At 30.2% G+C, this 18,424-nt stretch overlaps 1 protein-coding gene across 1 annotated transcript in view; it reads left to right on the top strand.

Annotated features, from left to right (window-relative positions):
- Positions 1 to 1,990: 1,990 nt before the first annotated feature.
- LOC108914756 (aquaporin AQPAn.G) overlaps positions 1,991 to 18,424 on the top strand; it is a 62,134-nt gene continuing 45,700 nt past the window's right edge. The window contains exon 1 of the mRNA XM_018720635.1: positions 1,991 to 2,295. Coding sequence (XP_018576151.1) covers positions 2,286 to 2,295 — 10 coding nt within the window. The 5' untranslated portion in view covers positions 1,991 to 2,285. The remainder of the gene's footprint in view (positions 2,296 to 18,424) is intronic.

Genomic DNA, 18,424 nt, shown 5'->3' with positions numbered 1-18,424 from the left:
TTTCCACTTATAAAATTCCCGGTAACAATTTTTTTTTTCTCCGAGTGTAATTTGGTTGGACCATTATGGGGTTTTCATAAATCAATCAATATATTGTATATAATTATAATTTTAGTATAAAAGTCAGGTAACCATGTAAAGCATTTGATTTTTTTCGGTAAATTAATTTAATATTTCTTATATTTAATACTTTTTAATACAGCAACCTTTATTTACATAACAATAACAAACGCAACGAACAAAACAACATAGATAAAACAAAACAAAATTAAATGGTACATTCAAATTTTATCACAAACGTTTGTAGTGCATACCATTACATGGTGGTCCAATTACTTGGATACCGAAAAGTCTCGATTTCCATAATGGACTTTTTCTTTTATTTTCATGTTAAAGAGACACAAGGGAATACATTGTCGTATTCGAAGAGCTGAGAAATATTCCAGGAGTGATATTTCACACCTTTGGACATTCAGTCTGCTACTCAGAGCATTTATGAAAAAGTGCAGAATTGTATAAATAGTAGTGGTATGTATTTGTGATAAAATTTAAATTTACAATTTAATTTTGTTTTGCTTTATTTATGTTGATTTGTTCGTTGCTCTTGTTACTGTTAAAGGTCGTTGTGTTAAACAGTATTAAAATAAGAAATATTAAATTAATTGATGGAAAAAATTCGAATGCTTCACATTGCTACTTGACTTTTTTAAAATTATAAATATATTCATTATCTTGGTTATTTACTTATGGACACTCCATAAATTATACATCGTTATAAAGAAAATTTCCCATAAATTATTTAATATAATTATAATTATACTTAATAATAATTTCCCCTTTCTTAATGAGGCAAAAATTCAGCACAGCAAAACAGCAAAAATCGATCCCTCACATCATTTATCAGACAACACATTTTTCTACTAAAATTTTGAAAAACAAATGAAATACAACTAGAAAAAGAAATAGCATAAAATCGGTTTCCTTTGAATATTTTCGGAACTATTCGGAATTTTCTAAATTTAAAAACGAATCCGTGATCGGCATAAAATCTGCACATTTTTACTCGCTTAACCATTTCTGTATCTCTTTTTTCTCTTTTAAGCCAAAGATACTATTTTCGTCTCTTACTATAGAAATGTTTTAAACATACCTAAAAATATAAAAAGAAACTAAAATAAAATAGTAACATTTTACTTGACATCTTCTATATAGCAGCGGCAAACTTTAAATATATATAATGCATATATTGGTATGTGATAACAAAAATAAAAAATTATCATTTTTCCTTCGACGAGATTCACATGCTTTTAGAACAGCCTGTATATCGCAGGTGCTATTTTTAAATTATTAACAGATTATCAAGCTGTATCAAATCTGATTTTATGTTCAAAACTCCCTTAATCCCAATACTAATCTGTTACCTAATACCGTCTTGATTTTTAATTAATTAAAACAGTGGACATACTTTAACAAACAAGAACTTTTCCTAAAGTATTCAGCGTTTCAGAATATTTTTGTAGAATTATATTTACTAAAATTAGAATTTGTTTACTTTTATGAATAGGAAATTAATAAAATATTTAACGGATGTCTGCATTTCATAAAATATACTCTAAGATAAACAAGAATTATACCTGTATTATGTACTTTAATTTATCGAATAAAATGAACCTGCACGTAGGTACATCCTTTTGTATGTCGTTTTTAACTAACCTGATGTAATGGAAAAATAATAATAATAAAATTAAATCTAGTTAAACAGAAAGTAAATAAAATATAAGAACATGTAAAATTGATCCAATTAGACCATCAGCTCTATCTATTATTTGATTACGATTTCTTAAGATAAACGTATAGAATTAGATTCCTGATGAAAGCAGGCTCAAAACTATAATCCGAAATATATTTGTAATATTGTAGCAGCCACGTGTTTGAGTGAACCGATATATAACTCGCATAAATATTAATAAATTAATACGGAAACCACCTTTAGACCTTTAAACACTAGTGAACAACGGGCATTATAACTGGCCCTAGAACGGTGTAGATTTTATGTATGTATTTCACTGGGCGCAAAACGTGAGTGGTGATCCCAGTGTACGTAGAGATTACATTTAAACTTTGTGCGAGTTATTTTAAAGTATCGACCATAGTTCATTTTATCTCTATGGTTCAAGATTTCTTAAGAACTGGACCTGATTCAGTGGCAACTTTTCTCGTGTGAAGTGAGGCTGTGAACAAGATTTGATTTATTTTTACATTAAGTATATTAGTTCAAAATCAACATGGTTAATGGTGAGTTGTATTTTTAAACGTTTCAATGTACTAACTGATATTACGTACCGCATCTGATACCTGTTTATATAAGGAATATAAAAAAACTCGTGCACTGAATGAAAAATAAAACAGGAATTTAAGATTCTTAACAGAACTTGAATGGATATAAGCAAATTATATTATATTTCTTAAACTGAAAGTAGAACGAAAATTTCTTTTTATGTAATTCGGCTAATCATTAAACCAAAAATCCAAATATTGCATTATTAAATATTCCTGCTAGAATTACCTACTTAACAAAGAATTAATTTATTATGTATGGATTAACAAAGAACATATTTTTATTTAATTGATTTCGATAATTCAATCATATAACTAATTTACATTCAACAAACAAAAGTAGCATTTATATTGCTTATATTAACTTACCTTTATATATCACCATACAAGTATAATTAATAAATAATAAGCATTAACATACACATTTTATTTCTAAATGCTGATTCATTTAACTGTTTTATATATTTGCAAATAATTGTATTTATTTTATATGTTGCCAAAATGTTTATTTAATAACCCACTACAGTCAAATTTTTATACAATAGATCACATTCTCAAATATGTAGAATGCTAAGTAGTTCTATTTTCTACTTGTTTACAAAACACTTAAGATATTTCAAAAGGTGTGTCTTATTATTAATTTACTATAGGTGCAAGTAAATGATATGCACTACGTATGGATACACAGGGCCGTATTAACTGAATAGGTAAATTTTAGGAATGAATTTATAAAAGATCGCTCAGTAGGGTCGTTTCCCATTTTCTGTTTTATAATTAGTTAAAAAGATTTATATAAAATATTTATTTTGTCATTATGTGCAAGAAAGAGACACAAAGTATTTAATTTCTAATTAAGGCGTCGGATGACATTTACTTTGTGAGAATATAAAACAATTACACAACAGGCATAAACAAATCCAGCCCATCTTACGACTCTCCACAAGAGTGAGATATTTGCTTTGTGAATTAAATTCAGTGTATTGTATATTTACACTATTTTTAGCTGTATTGGCAATTTAGCAACATAAAAGAAATGACAGAATTGTCATAAATGTTTGTTACAAATTTGCCAAAAGAATTGTATTAGATTATTCTAAGTCCGTAACTGATGACGCAGTAAAAAAATTGAAATCTGTTTTGCTCTGGACCTTTAGGGGCATGGAACAAATATGTATATATCCTGCGTTTTCTCAAAAACTCTACCAACGACAAAAAACTTAACGGCCTCTAGATTTGAAGTAAAAAAAAAACAAGTTAATATTTGGCTATTCAAAAAAATTCTAGCTAGATATTTTATCCCTTCATTTACATTTTCTCTATTTTTTCCAATTAAAATTTGTTATACACTTATCGTACACTGTGTACCTATTTCAGGTTCATGTCAAATATTATTGTAACCCTTTATAGACGCACGATATTGGACTCACAATAAAATTCCAGAGAAAGTTGACCTCCATAAATAATATAGAATTTTCCAATTGATTTTTTAAAGAAATTTTATCGTAGAAAATTTTACTATATTTCAAACTTGAATTTATTTTCCTATTTTTACATAGATAAATCAGTTTCCCATAAATAATTAATAGATACTTGTATTATAGTATTGTCAATGTACTCTAATAGGTATAATCCCTTACTCGCTACCTATGATTAATCATTTAATCTTCCTTATCTCAGGACAATCATCATTTCTAGAGATAAAATTTTTCTATGACTATAAATTTGTAATATATAACAGTAAGCTAAAGTTATACATGTTTAATTTTAAAATGTTTGAATATGTAAGCGATTTATTTCAGTCTGACGAAAATAAAATAGTTGGATCTCTCCATCGAGAAATGTTAATAAGAACAAAAAAGAAGACAAAAAGTATTTGTGTGAGAGACCCCCCTTGATGTGTCTATAATTATGTGCTGTGCGAAATTTGCATGCATTGTGTGCATACAAGTTCATATATTTTCCTTTACAGCATCTTACGTGATGATCATTCTCACAACATTGTTAAGAAGCATTTTTACACGTGTGTATTTAAAACTGAATTAATAATAGAAGTTTCAAACACATACACCTGAGATGCTATTCCATGTTCTACCGATATTAAAATTGGTTGAATTCAAATAATAGTCCTATTAAATGGGCCTTTAAATCGCAATTTTGGTCAACTTGCCTGAATATTTAATATAAGTTAGTTTGAGTATACAAGGTGTGACTTTAAGTGGGGGCCAGTTTTTTAGGCATAATGGTACGTGTTCTCCTGAATACGAATTTGAAATTCTTTTTTTTATCAAGTTATTAGTTTTTTGAAATGCACTTTAATACTTGTGTGCTCCACCAGTGTAATATTCCTGTACTTATTTCAAATACCTACATGAATTGTAGGCAACCTACAATACATGTGAAGGGAGACAGTGCGGGTCAACGGTGACAAAGTGAAGGGCATCTTGTTGTTCTGCATTTGGAGACAAACTGAATTTCAATGTTTTTCACCCCTTGAAGCCATGAACAGACTATTTATTTTTATGTATTTTATTTATCATTATTGATTACTGCTTGAGTTTTTTGCTAGGTTACTTGTGTGGCGGACACCCACCCAACAAAATTATTTAACTTGCGACGAATTTCAAAAATAAACTATTGACACGTGTTTCTAAAGGTTAAAGGAAGCCTCTGTACAAATATGAAGCCCACTCAAAGTTACACCATGTATAATAAACAAGAAACGACTTTATCTTCTACAATTAAAATTAGCGAGTTAGGGAGGCTAGAAGCTAAGGGATGATGAGAAATTTTAAAAAATTAATCAGAAAAATCAATGAAATTCAACAGTTTCTTTTCCAATCAACTCTAAAAATATAAACTTCCTTTTCAGATAAATGGATTTTTTATTTTTAATAAAAAAGTTACAAAAATTTTAATTTTTTAAGTGTCAATTTTAATGATTTAACAACACTAAAACAATTTTTTAATACCATTCGATTCATTCTTTAAAATAATGAAAAGTTGCTTTCGAAATAATTGTTTTTCTCTGATTTTGAAATATAGATGCGACGCGTGCGCATGACAAAAGCAGCACTGTAATGTGTGCGACAATAGCGAACGTAATAATCTACCTTTGTCATAAGCAAACGAGTTGTCTAAAACTTCGGTGCCATGTGTGCGATAATAGCAAACGTAATTTTTTATCTTTGTCGTGGCAATGCCATAAGAGCTAAATAAAATTCAAAATGTAAATACATTTGTATCTGCCTGAAAAAATCAAAGGTAAAAGAGTATTCGAAAGCAACTTTTCCTTATTTTAAATAATGAATCGAAGGGTCTAGAAAAAAAATTGTTTTAGTGATGGTAAATCATTAAAATTGACAATTAAACAATTAAAATTGATATAACTTTTTTATTAAAATCATATCATCCCAGTTTACTTTCGATACTGTTAGATACCAATTAGAAGTCTAAATCTACTCATCTACTCATCCAACGGGATTGTAATATCATAGACGGCAATGAACTTTATACTTGTATGGACAATCAAATTTAGATGTGACAAAACTATAACACTAAAAAATAATAATTTTACTAATTATTGCAATTATTGTATAGTGGACAATTTCTCCGTTTTTTGACCCTGTAAAATAAGCTACATATTTCTAGTAATCGCTTACAACTATGTAAGCAGTTTACATTTACATGTATAACGATACTTGCTTAGAAGCGATACCATACATTTAAAGAGAAATAATTTCACTGTAGCAACGTTTTTTCGGATTATTTTTCTCTTTTTCATATTACAGCCCTCAATAATTGAATATGAATTACTTATGTATATGATGAGAAGAATAAGTCATAAGTGTACGTATACAGGGTGATTCACAACTTATCCAAAAAAATTTGGGAATAGATGCGGCATGAGAAATGTCAATATTGTAAAAAAAAATTTTGAAAAATCCTTATAGTTTCTGAGAAAAAAATTATTGAAGTTATAGCACATTAAACCACTACATAGCTGGATAACTGTAGCCTCTAGCGTCATTCGCAATACGCGTGGAGAGCCATGTGACTCCTAATACTGAAATCCGTCATTGCGGTAGTTTTTACCTGTTATCTGTGGTATTTACGTCAGTTTTTTAGTAGTTAGTGTCAAAAATGGCTTGCGTGTATAGCAACTCAGAGTTGATATGGTGAAGTATTTGTTACAGACATCATTTGTGTTAGTTCGTAGAAAGTGAGTAAGACGGACCCAAATGTGGTTTACACGTGAGTGGATAAAATTTTGAACAATTGCTGTTGCAGCATCGGGTATGTCAAATGATTTTATTATTTAAAAACACAAATTAATTTTATTAATAATTAATAAAGGCAAAAACATTTGAATTTGCCGATATAAAATAGGTGCGATAAAATTCTATTTACATATTTTCTTCCTTGCGAAAGTTTTTGTCCGTTTTTATCACGCCGCCATACCGGTCGCATTGTGCGAGGTCAAGTTTTAGAGTGGACCAGTTTCCAGTGCCGTGCAGAAGTGTATTTTTAAATCAATTTCGAACTGACCTTTTTGATTTTTTCTTTACAAAATTGTATTTGTAAGGGTCCACTGTACATCCAGATTTTTTTTTCATAAGTTCTGAATCACCCTGTATATATACAGGTTTATATATAGGGTGTCCCAGAATATGTGGGCAATATCTCGAATTTATATAGGGGACGTTAAAATAACATGACAAGTTTCTATAAAAATTTTCCCTAAAGGCCCCCCCCCTCCTACGGAAATACAATCCCAGATTGGGTTCTAACTGTTTACAATCTATCTAAACTTGCAACTTCACAACTGGTACTGCATAGAAACAATTTTAAGATACATAAAAAAGTCCAGCATTTTCAGGTCTGTCAATCTATAGATGGCCATTGTAGTTCAATCACCACGTCCAATTCTTCGTAAGTTATATAAATATGTAGGTACCTACTTCCGAACCGATAACGAGAAATGAGGTATGATCTAACATTTATCTCATAAATCGTATATCCCAATGAAAATGGTGGACTTGGAACATCAAGAAAGTTATCGATTTAAAAAAAAGTCGAAACATAACGTAAACTTCAATAATAATTTAAGAAAAAACTATTATCTATAAATTCCATAATGAGTCATTACTTGTGATTTTCTCTGAACTGCCCCTAGTAGGGGAATAAAGTTACAGTATTGACTTCATTACGGAAGGGTGCCCCCCCCTTAAAGTCAATGTTCACGTGCTTGGACATTTTTTGAAAAATCGATAGTGCTCCTGATATTCCAAATCCTTTTCGTTGGAACATCCTTTCTTTTGTGAATAGTTATTAATTAGTACAAAATAAATAATTTTGACAATATAGTAGTAGCAATGGAATAGCAGTCAATAAGATTCCACTAATTTAATTAAACTTTAAAATATACATACTAATGTATGTATTTTATAACTTTAAATTCTTTTGAATTGTATTATTTTTAGAATAAACAAAAAATTAAAAATAACCTGATCTAATTACGTTTGACGTTTGACGTCTGAACTCTGGCAATGGCCAACGCATATTTTTCAGTTTTGTTTTCCTGCAGACGCACTCAAAACATATTATCCTTCTACACTGTTTACTAAAAAGTGTAACAACTTTAGCAGTTCGCAACTAACAATTAATATTGCCAAATATAACACACAAAGTAAATAACACACACCTATATCAAATGTTTATACTTTTGTCTTTTAATATCTTATCGACAAACAAATCTTCGTCAGAAAAGCATATTTTAGCTTCAGTATCTATCAATTCTCCATATAGCATGTTTTTCACAATAAATAGTGTAAATTACACAAGTATTTACATAAATCAAATATAGTTTAATTATAACAAAAATATGATATTACTTAATATACCAACCTAAATCTAAGACATATTTTATATGTAAAATGCACTTTAGTTCTGAGACCTACCAAAAGTTATATTTATTTAATATTTCGATAAGTTTTTAATTTTTGGAATTTTGTTAACATTTACCCAATGACAACGAATTTTAAATTATGATAAGTTAGTTTAGACAAATCTTGTGATGTGTATAACGGGTAAAAAGAGATCTAAAAATAATAAAATTACTTTTATAGTCGTTTTGATAGTTTTTATAACTAATAAAAGTATTTTGGCTTAATGTATATTTCTTGTATTTGCATGAAAATTTTCGAAGTCGAACATTCCAATCACAGTAACATTCCTTATTTGATAATGTTTGTGATTTAAGATTTAAGATTTAATTTTATATATCGAAAATAAAAACAAAATATCAACCAGTCACAATTGAATTCCTTTTTTCTATCATGTTTACCTTGGCAAATGTTTTTAATTTGTTTCATCTAGCATCCAAAATAGTAGTTGCAAATTATTCACTATCTTATTTACAATCTACTAAGGCATCCGAGATGTCATGCCCACATATCTTATATATAAAATTCTCGTGTCACAATGTTCGTTCCCGTACTCCTCCGAAACGGCTTGACCGATTCTCATGAAATTTTTTGAGCATATTGAGTAGGTCTGAGAATCGGCCAACATCTATTTTTCATACCCCTAAATGTTAAGGGTGGTCCACCCCAAAATTTTTTTTTTAATTTTTTTGGACAAAATTTTTTATTTTTATTTTTTTATGATGTGGCTTTAAAAAATACATACAATCCTAAATTTTCACCCTTCTACCATCAACCCCTATTTTTTAATAGCGATATTAGTAATTCAATAATTTTCAACCCCGGTCGATAACTGATCAATTATCACTTGATCATTTTTTTATCCCCGCCAGGCGTCGACCGGTGTCACTTCTGACCCAGTAAACAGAACGGAGTAGGGATGAGATCTCTCTCACACAATAAGCCGTTTCTCACTCTCTACAGTTTTCGGCCATTATTATTATTGTTTGTGCATCAATCGTAATAGTGACGTTTACTATTAACATTAATAAAAAAAATATACACGATATACACTGAATAACACTAAATATAATATAGATGGTAGAAGTGAAATTTCTTTATGAAAAATCTACTAAAATAATCCTAGGAATAATTTATATGGCAAAACAACGTTTGCCGGGTCTTTCTAATCTTATATATAAAATTCTCGTGTCACAATGTTCGTTCCCGTACTCCTCCGAAACGGCTTGACCGATTCTCATGAAATTTTGTGAGCATATTGAGTAGGTCTGAGAATCGGCCAACATCTATTTTTCATACCCCTAAATGTTAAGGGTGGTCCACCACAAAATTTTTTTTTATTTTTTGGACAAAATTTTCTGTTGTTATTTTTTCATGATTCAGCATTGAAAAATACATACAGTTCTAAATTTTCACCCTTATACGATTTTTATATTATTTTGTTCCATCCACAGTTCCACAAGATGGCAAGACAACGTTTGCCGGGTCAGCTAGTATTTCTAGAATATGTTTCTACCAAGCCAGTTTCATAGAAATAAACTAGCATAAATACCTCAATTCTTAAACCACAGATTTAATATTTGGAGAAAATACAGATATGAACATTTGTCATTCAACTTTGCTGTCGAAATGTTTAGGAATATTCAAGTAACATCCTACTTCCCTCCTCTCTACATTAAATTTATCCCACATAGCATAGGAAAAAAAGTAAAGAATAGTTTTTTCTTTTTCAAATATCTGAGGATTCTAAAAATAGTGCCATTAATGCATTGGCGCGTCATTATTTTTTTAAGAAAATAGTAAAATGCATACCTAAATGTAAGTACGCCACTGTAAATCTATCAAAGTGAAAATTGGCACGTTTGTATACAATTCAAAAAATCTCATCTATTAAATTTTGACTACCCTCGGTTTTTATTTATTTAAGAAATAATGCTAATTATGAAATTTGTTGATGTTTTTCTGAATTTTTTAATTGTGATAAAAAATCAATTCATCTTGTGGGCAAAATATGGATCAAACTTACAACTTTTTCTACATTTCACCTGAATATTTTTGTACGTTTTGTTGCAACATTCTTCCTCATGGTTACAATGATGTAACCTGATATCGAATACATTCGAGTACATTTTTCACAAATTTTCGTATTTACAATAATTATACGACACTCTAATAGGGAAACAAGTTTGGCTATTTTATAGCCCCATTTAATCTTTAATGTTCTACAACCACTAGTTGGCACGATAATGGTAATCTATTTTGACATGAATACCTACAAATATCAACATCTTATTTTTAGATTACCTCTCAACTTCAATTGGTGTATGCGATGGGCACGTATTCTCAGAAAATATCAATACTTTTTACTTATTACAAATTTGAAATGAATAAGTAGATTTTATAAAATATACAGATTTGCCATTAAAACTCAGAATTTAATTTATTTGTACGTATAGGTATTACGTTTTAGTTATTCCTATAATTCAGTAAGCATTTGATTTTATATTTTATGTTATACATCAAAACTGTGGAACATCGATAGTATTGTCACCATTGAGTTTATAAATCAGAATAGTCAAAGTAAGGTAAGGATATTTTACGCCCCTGCTTAAGAGGTAGCTTCCAAGACACCAAAACTTACGCCATCACGTGTTCCCCTTGAAAAGAAAATCGACGTGTCTCAGGTTTTTTTGATTTTGTTTTAATTCCGATATTTTCCAGGTGGGAAGTTTTAATTGAAACACCCTGTATAATTTATTAACTACTTTTTCACGATGAATTCATTTATTTTATTAAAAAGGTAATTGAGCATTACAAAAATAGATACCAACTCATATACCAATATAGTTTTCCATATCCCGGTAGAATTTTTCTTCAGGAATACAGAGATATAAGGTTGATAGATATATCTTTCTCTAATATTAAGATAGATTTGACCAAAAGAATGTGTAACAAACGTAAAAATTTTACTAGTAGAAAAAGATTTCCTTCTGCTCGTTTTTTTAACTAACAATAATCTCTATCACATTACACTTATGCACATTTGTATGGCCTTATCTTCTTAATGTTGGAAATGGATCTATAGATACTTATATCTGTGTAATTATTCTAAAAAAACATCAGAAATCTCACGTCAGTGACCTTCAATTACTACTCTTCTTTGATAAAAGGAATGAATTCTTCACCAACAATTAATGAAAAAATCATTCATTTCCAATAAGGTAATGAAATTAAAGTCGAATGAAAAAATGTATGTACCAACTTTGAATTTGAGTGAAACCATTTTGAATGAAACGAAATAAAAGACCTTCTAATATTTTCTCCCACACTTGAAATGTTTATTTTTTTGTTTATTTTGATGAAAGAAATTACTCCTTAAATTTATAACAATTGCGCTGTTATACTCATATATAAATATGTAAATGTATGAAAAGTGGTGACCTCTGACATGATTTTAAATTACGTATTTTATGGCGTAATTAGATAAGCAAAACAAAACATGCAATGTTCTTACTGATAAGAAATGTATTAACAACAAGCAAATAAGTTAAACATATCAATATCGTTTATTGTACTGTCGCCGCTTACAAACCGAGCCGCTAAGGACAATATGACAGTAACTATCACAGTTACTCAATTAATTGAGTAACCTTGAGTAACTACCACCATCTATTGCTACACTAGAGGTCACAGAGTTAACCAAACGAATATTTTGAACCTTTGGTGTTTGACAATAAATTCTAAAATTCTTATTTCTAAATCGTCGTCCAACAGCGGCGAGATCATTTTTCTTTTCTTTAGAATAAAAGAATACAGAACTGTAAATCTTTGTTGCTACTAATAATAATTTGTTGTAATGTTTATTAATTTATTTCTCTAATAGGTACAACCTTTTTATATAAAAAAATTATATACAGGGTCGGAAAGTCCCCATGGTTCATCGGCCGTTACGTGAGAGCGATAAAAAAAATCATAGAAATCCGTGCGATAGAGAAAGATGGCTATAATGAAGGCGTCTAATAGTCACCGCCCATTTTGCCCTTCCATGAATAAGATGTGGCTCTTATTTGTGGAAGGGCGAAATGGGCGGTGACTATTATCCCCTTGTCTAATTATACATAAATCCAAGTGCTTTCGTAGAAGCAGATACAGTGTGCTCTATGTGGGACGTAAAGCTTAATTCTAAGTCAAAATGGACTCCCAGGTCCCTAGTTTCATCACATCGAGCCAACACATGCCAATCGATTTCATAATTGAACAAAATTTTATTACGTTTACGAGTAAACGATATCGTTTTGCATTTATTGTTATTAAGACAAAGTTTGTTCAAATTACACCATCGGATCAGATTATTTAGCTGCAGCTGAAGCTTTACATAATCATCGACTGATTATGCGACGTAATTTATACTTTTTTATTAAATCAATATTTTAATTAAATCAATATTTTAATAACAGGGACAGTCTTAAGTAAGTATTAAGGGAACAAAAACTTTAATATTTTTTCACTTTTTTCTTCCTTATCTGATATTCGTACCTAAAAGACAGGCGACATTGTTCATTTTGTTTGATTTCGGCTCTAGTCTGCCGTAGTTATGAATTTTAAAAATTTTTATGTGTACAATTTTCCGTTTTTTAAACCTGTGATGTTTTTAATTATTTGTAATAACGACCTATGTCCGCGGTAGGTGTACCTAATATGTTGGCTAACTTCAATATAATTCTCGCATAGTAAGTAGTAATTTTTAACTGACTATTTTATAAGAAAATTTTAACTTGTATCCTATTGTAGTTTTTTCCTGATGAAGAAACAAAATATAGTTTCGAAAGCTTGAAAATTTAAGAGTGTAACTTTTTTATCCTTGGCTGCATCCCCGTCTAAGAAATTTGGTTTTTATATATATGCTAGCGGCCCGTCCCGACTTCGTACGGGTGGACATTTATTATTAAATATTTTTTTGGGATAAACGTATTTACGAACGAAGACGGAAACGTTAAAGCTGGTATAAGAATCCATTGGATTGTGATTTGAAAGGGAAGGACTTTGAACACGATTGATCAAAATTTTCGTACCACTTTAGCCTCAGCAACACGTGGTGGTTATGCTATTAAATTGTAGCTTATATGAAACATTTGTATTTTGAACATAGCGCCATCTATTGAATACTTACTCAATCCAATTAACAGATATCGCCATCTGTTAAAATCGTTTGGAGGTAACAGATAATTGTGACTGTCAAATAATAGACAAATAATTTGCAATAAAATAATATTGCGACTATAAATTGAGATGTAAGCTATCCTATCTTTCAAGTTGGATCAAATTGCACACGGTGTGCAAATCAAATTTAAAATCGGTTCAGTAGTTTAGCAGTCCATCGCGGACAAACAACGTGACACGTAATTTTTATATATAAGGAGCGTTCAAATAAAAACGTGGTCGAAGTTGGCTCTGACACATTGGACGTAGGGAGTAGCTTATAGCGACCAACTTAACCTCATTTCTCAACNATATATGCTTACGTCAGATGAACACTCGATATGTAGAATAAAAAAATTGAACTAAAACTATAGTTTACTCACCGCAGATTTCATGTAGCCGGTATAGAGAGAGAAGAAGGAGATGTATCATGTGACATGCTGTATTTTCATTTTATACATTCTATTGTTATGTCTAAATTCTGTCTATGGAAAATCTTCTATTTTTCATAATACTGTATGAAAACAATGCACGACTATGGAATGTACGGTTAACTCACGGACATTATTGTTAATTATAAACTTCCTTACTTTTTATATTAGTTTAGAAAAATTGCATAGTTGTAACTGTCAATTAGTAGTCTATAGTTGATTTTTCTACAGAACATGTTTGAAAAGCGTTTAAACTAAATTGATGGGTAATTATTTGGAATATTTCAATACAATGCTTTACTTATCGACATCCGGGCAAACTTCTACCCAAAAAATTCGTGTTCTGCAGCTCAAAATACAAAAAAAAACACTTGGGTAACTCCATCTAAATGAAGGAGGCAATTGGAACCTCCCTGGCTACAGGACTATTTCATTCATTCGGCGGCGGCAACTTCCGCCAATTGTTACTTTAGCAAATCGTGTTTTATTTACTGAGAAAGTTCATAAGCAAACATCGAAATAACGATTCGTGGACTTTTATCTGCTCCTGTGGCAGTTTTATATGCAGATCCGAACAACGATAGCGACCATTTGTTTGCTCTGCAACGGCGAGCGGACATAAATGGTCTAGATTTTATGGTCAAGTAAGGAATTTCTACATCTTTTATACCAAATTGGGTGCACGGTTCCTAGTTAACCTAAAATAAAAATAATATATGACGCTCTCGGTTAGTGCGGAAAGGTCCGAGCCGCTTCCACGGAGGCGGGATAAGGAGACCCTCTCTGATAGATGCGCCGTCCCCTGGTCGCATACTAAGTGGCCCATATGAAGCTGAGCGCTCCCGAGCTCCACCAGCCTAACTTATAACTAGGGGGTCCGATTTTTTACTCACATTTCAGGTGCGTACTTGGGCTTTTTTTATCGGTTTCTCGCATAGTGTATCAAAATGTGACTAATGTACCAGAGTTATAGTTTGAACTGGGATGCTAGGCTCTAATCGGTGACATTCTCTTTCCATATTTAGATCTCAATATATAGCCATTGTGCTGACGCTCTAAATCGTTGCTAGAGAGCTCTCGAAAGTGACGTAAGACCTAGAGTAACTTTACTAAGCTCTACGTCAAAACCTGCATTAAATATGAAGTAGATATATACAGGGTGTTTGTAAATAAGAGCGAAATATTTCAGGCAGTAGTTACCGAAGTTATTTTGTGAAAAAAAGTTCATATAAACGTAGGTCGAAATAGGCTTCGTTTCCGAGGTACAGAGTGTTTACATTTTAATGTTTTATTTACTTTTATTAATTATTTCAGAGTTTTAAAGATATTGACTCAAAATTTAATGGTTGTGTTTTATTTGGAAATATTGACAGCTACCTACTAGATAATGAATAGAAATTAAAAATACACAATTTGCAATAAAATATGTTTTATTTTTTTCCTCAAAAAACGGAGCATCCTAAAAAAATTGAAGAGACCAATTTAATTCAGAATTGATGGCGAATTTGTAAAAAAATATCAAAACGGGAGTCAGTGGCGCACCATTTTTTATTAGAAAATGTGGCAATCTCGCATGAACGCCACTGGTGCAAGTAGAAATATTCACCCGAAAAAATGCACCTTTATCCCTCCAAAGCGTTTTTCATATTTTGAGTCAATATCTTTAAAACTCTGAAATAATTAATAAAAATAAATAAAAAATTAAATAAAAATATTAAAAAGCATTAACAATTTGACAAATATTAACGCTTTTGTTAATTCTACCATACGGATTTGTATTCAAGTTTATGTCATATACATTTTGTAATTACGAGTAAAAACAGTTTTATCTCTCTTCCGTGTGCAGGACATAATCAATCAATCAATCAATCAATCAATCAAAAAAAGGTCCCAAATTTGACCCTTATCGAACTCCAAACATTATATTCTGATATAAGACTGCCATCTAACTTCAGAAGATCTCTAACTCAAATATGAGCTGTTTGTCAAAAGCAAATTGCAATAATTATTTTAATATATGTATATCACGGCCTACTTTTATAAAAGTAAGTTAAGATAACATCAGTTTTAAGCTTATTTTCCATAATTTTTTAATATATAATTGGAAAATACGGGCATAGGTTGTCACCGTTCTGCACAACTATATTTTGCAATATTTTAAAATATATTTCTTTAAAAAATACATAAATATTCTATTATTATTAGCTCTCACATGTTTTTACTCATTTTTAATGTATTAAACCAATTTAAATGAGTAGATATATGTGAGAGCTAATAGTAAAATATAATATGTATTTTTGAAAAAAACTTAGTTAAATGGACAAACTAAAAAATATTTTTTAGATAGAAAAACAATTATAATCCATATAGTCATCAGCTTTTGACAATGTTGTTTTTTTTAAATGTCATCCTTTTTCTTAATTTTAATTTATATATAATTTTTTTTATTTTTTTCTGTTATTTTTGTAACGAGAAGGGAAGGTGCCTGATGAAACAATCTCAAGTAAAATGTGGAAACAAAAAGCAGTTTTATAACAGCTGTTATTTACGTTATCAAACTTTGTCAAAGGTGAAAACAAGAATATAGGATCTTTCTCTGAATGCTTGCATCATTTGAGAATGTAAACATACCAGGTACGTGCTTTTCAATTAATTATTTAAACATTTCAATTTTATTTTGAATAATTGTTTGTGACTGTTCAATGAGTATTAACGTGGTGTAATACAATACCAAGTGGGGCATGATTGAATATCTTTTGCATATCTAGATATCTGGTGTCGAAAAACATTGTTTGACGTCATTTGATAAAACTTTTTTTAATTTGTTTGAGTTAGCCTTGAAGATATATTTTTAAGGTGAATATCAATAATTATTACATAAATTCAGTAAATTACTTCCATTGTGAGCATTCTTATGTACGTAGGTAGTGTTGTTATTTACCATCGTAGGGGTAGTTTTGTACGTTTTCCTTGTAATTAATTACTGCAGACATATAAATTCAATACTGGCGACTAATTGCTAGTTTTTTGCGTCAATGCCACATATCCTCTACTTACATTTATTAGTTTAGATTGAAGCTCGATTTGTACGCGACTTTAAAGTATTAATTAAATTTTAAAATATATAAAAAAAATAAATTAAACGGTTTCAAATTGAAGACAATGGAGGAAAAACGTGAAAAATAAACCTAAATGTCATAATTGAACCAACCGATAGAACTTATTCGCCGATCTAATAGTATTTTGGCTGATCGATACAGCAATCTAGTCCGTCGGTCGAGTGAAAATATTATGGATTAGCGACCAATCTCGAAAAATAGTATAACCACCACAAAATTTCTCGTCGAGACTCCGTGTAATGCTAACTAAGCTCATTCAGGTAGAAAGCAACTGAAGAGCACAGGGGTAAAGGGGGGAAATGTCACAAATTAGTCCAAATTGAGTTAGTGGTGCCATCTGTTAGAGAATAGTTCAAACTTGATATTCAGTAAGTTTCCTGTGTAAAAATGTAGCAGTCATAAAAATGAATGGGTTCAAACATGGGCGTAGCGAGGTACGGGCAGGGTGGCGCAGCCGCCTCCCCCCTCTTAGAAGAGCGGTCGTTCGCTGGTAAACTGTAATTCTGACGAGCTTTATAAAGTTTTTTTGTTATATAAAAATGAATCGTAAAACGTTTAGTGAAAACTCAAAAGAACTTTAAAAAAGTAGGAAAGAACTCTAACTAAAATAGACATAGGAGCGGAGCGCATATTTTGAAACACAGGACGCTAGAAGCATTAGACTAAAAGTGAGCTGTCATTGGTTGTTTCTGAATTCGGATTAGTGGCGGGAGTTTTAAATGCATTAATGAGTACATAATTCACACGTATTGCGTAACTGTCCACAGGAGTTGTTTGGAATTAGAATATAAAGTACTTCAAGTCTAGCGAGAATTAAAAATCCACTAATATGTAAATAAATGACTATATATTGTCAAAAATACTTTAATGATTTAACTTCAAGGGTATAAATTATTCAATTGACATTTGAGACAGTGGCAATAACTGAAATGTTAATTGTTTTTTATTGTCCTATTTAAATTTGTACCTAGGTATTTATTTTTTTTATAAATAATTTTAAAAATGTACCTACTTACCTACGATTATGATAATTAATTGTCAGTTTTTTATTAAATTAGATAGATTAGGATTAGGAATAAGGAAACATTGCTTATAAATATTGTATAAATTAAAACAGTGAATTTTTCTGTAACATTTTATTTTTTAATCCCCACGATTAATTACTACTTATAAGAGCAACCTGGGAGAAACTTAAGAGGTAATTATTTATATATACACAAATTTATACTGAAATAAAAAGCAATTAGATAATCAAATAAGCAAATAATAAATAAAAAACAATGAAACTATTAAAATGTCCAAAAAAGTAATGCAAACTCAAAATACCTCTATTCTTCTCAAAAATAAACTCACAATGATAAATAATGTGACATTATGACATAAATAACAAATTTCA

This window comes from Anoplophora glabripennis, unplaced genomic scaffold (genome assembly GCF_000390285.2).
Source record: "Anoplophora glabripennis isolate ALB-LARVAE unplaced genomic scaffold, Agla_2.0 scaffold1200, whole genome shotgun sequence".
NCBI lineage: Eukaryota > Metazoa > Arthropoda > Insecta > Coleoptera > Cerambycidae > Anoplophora > Anoplophora glabripennis.
This window is presented reverse-complemented; position numbering and strand designations above follow the sequence as displayed.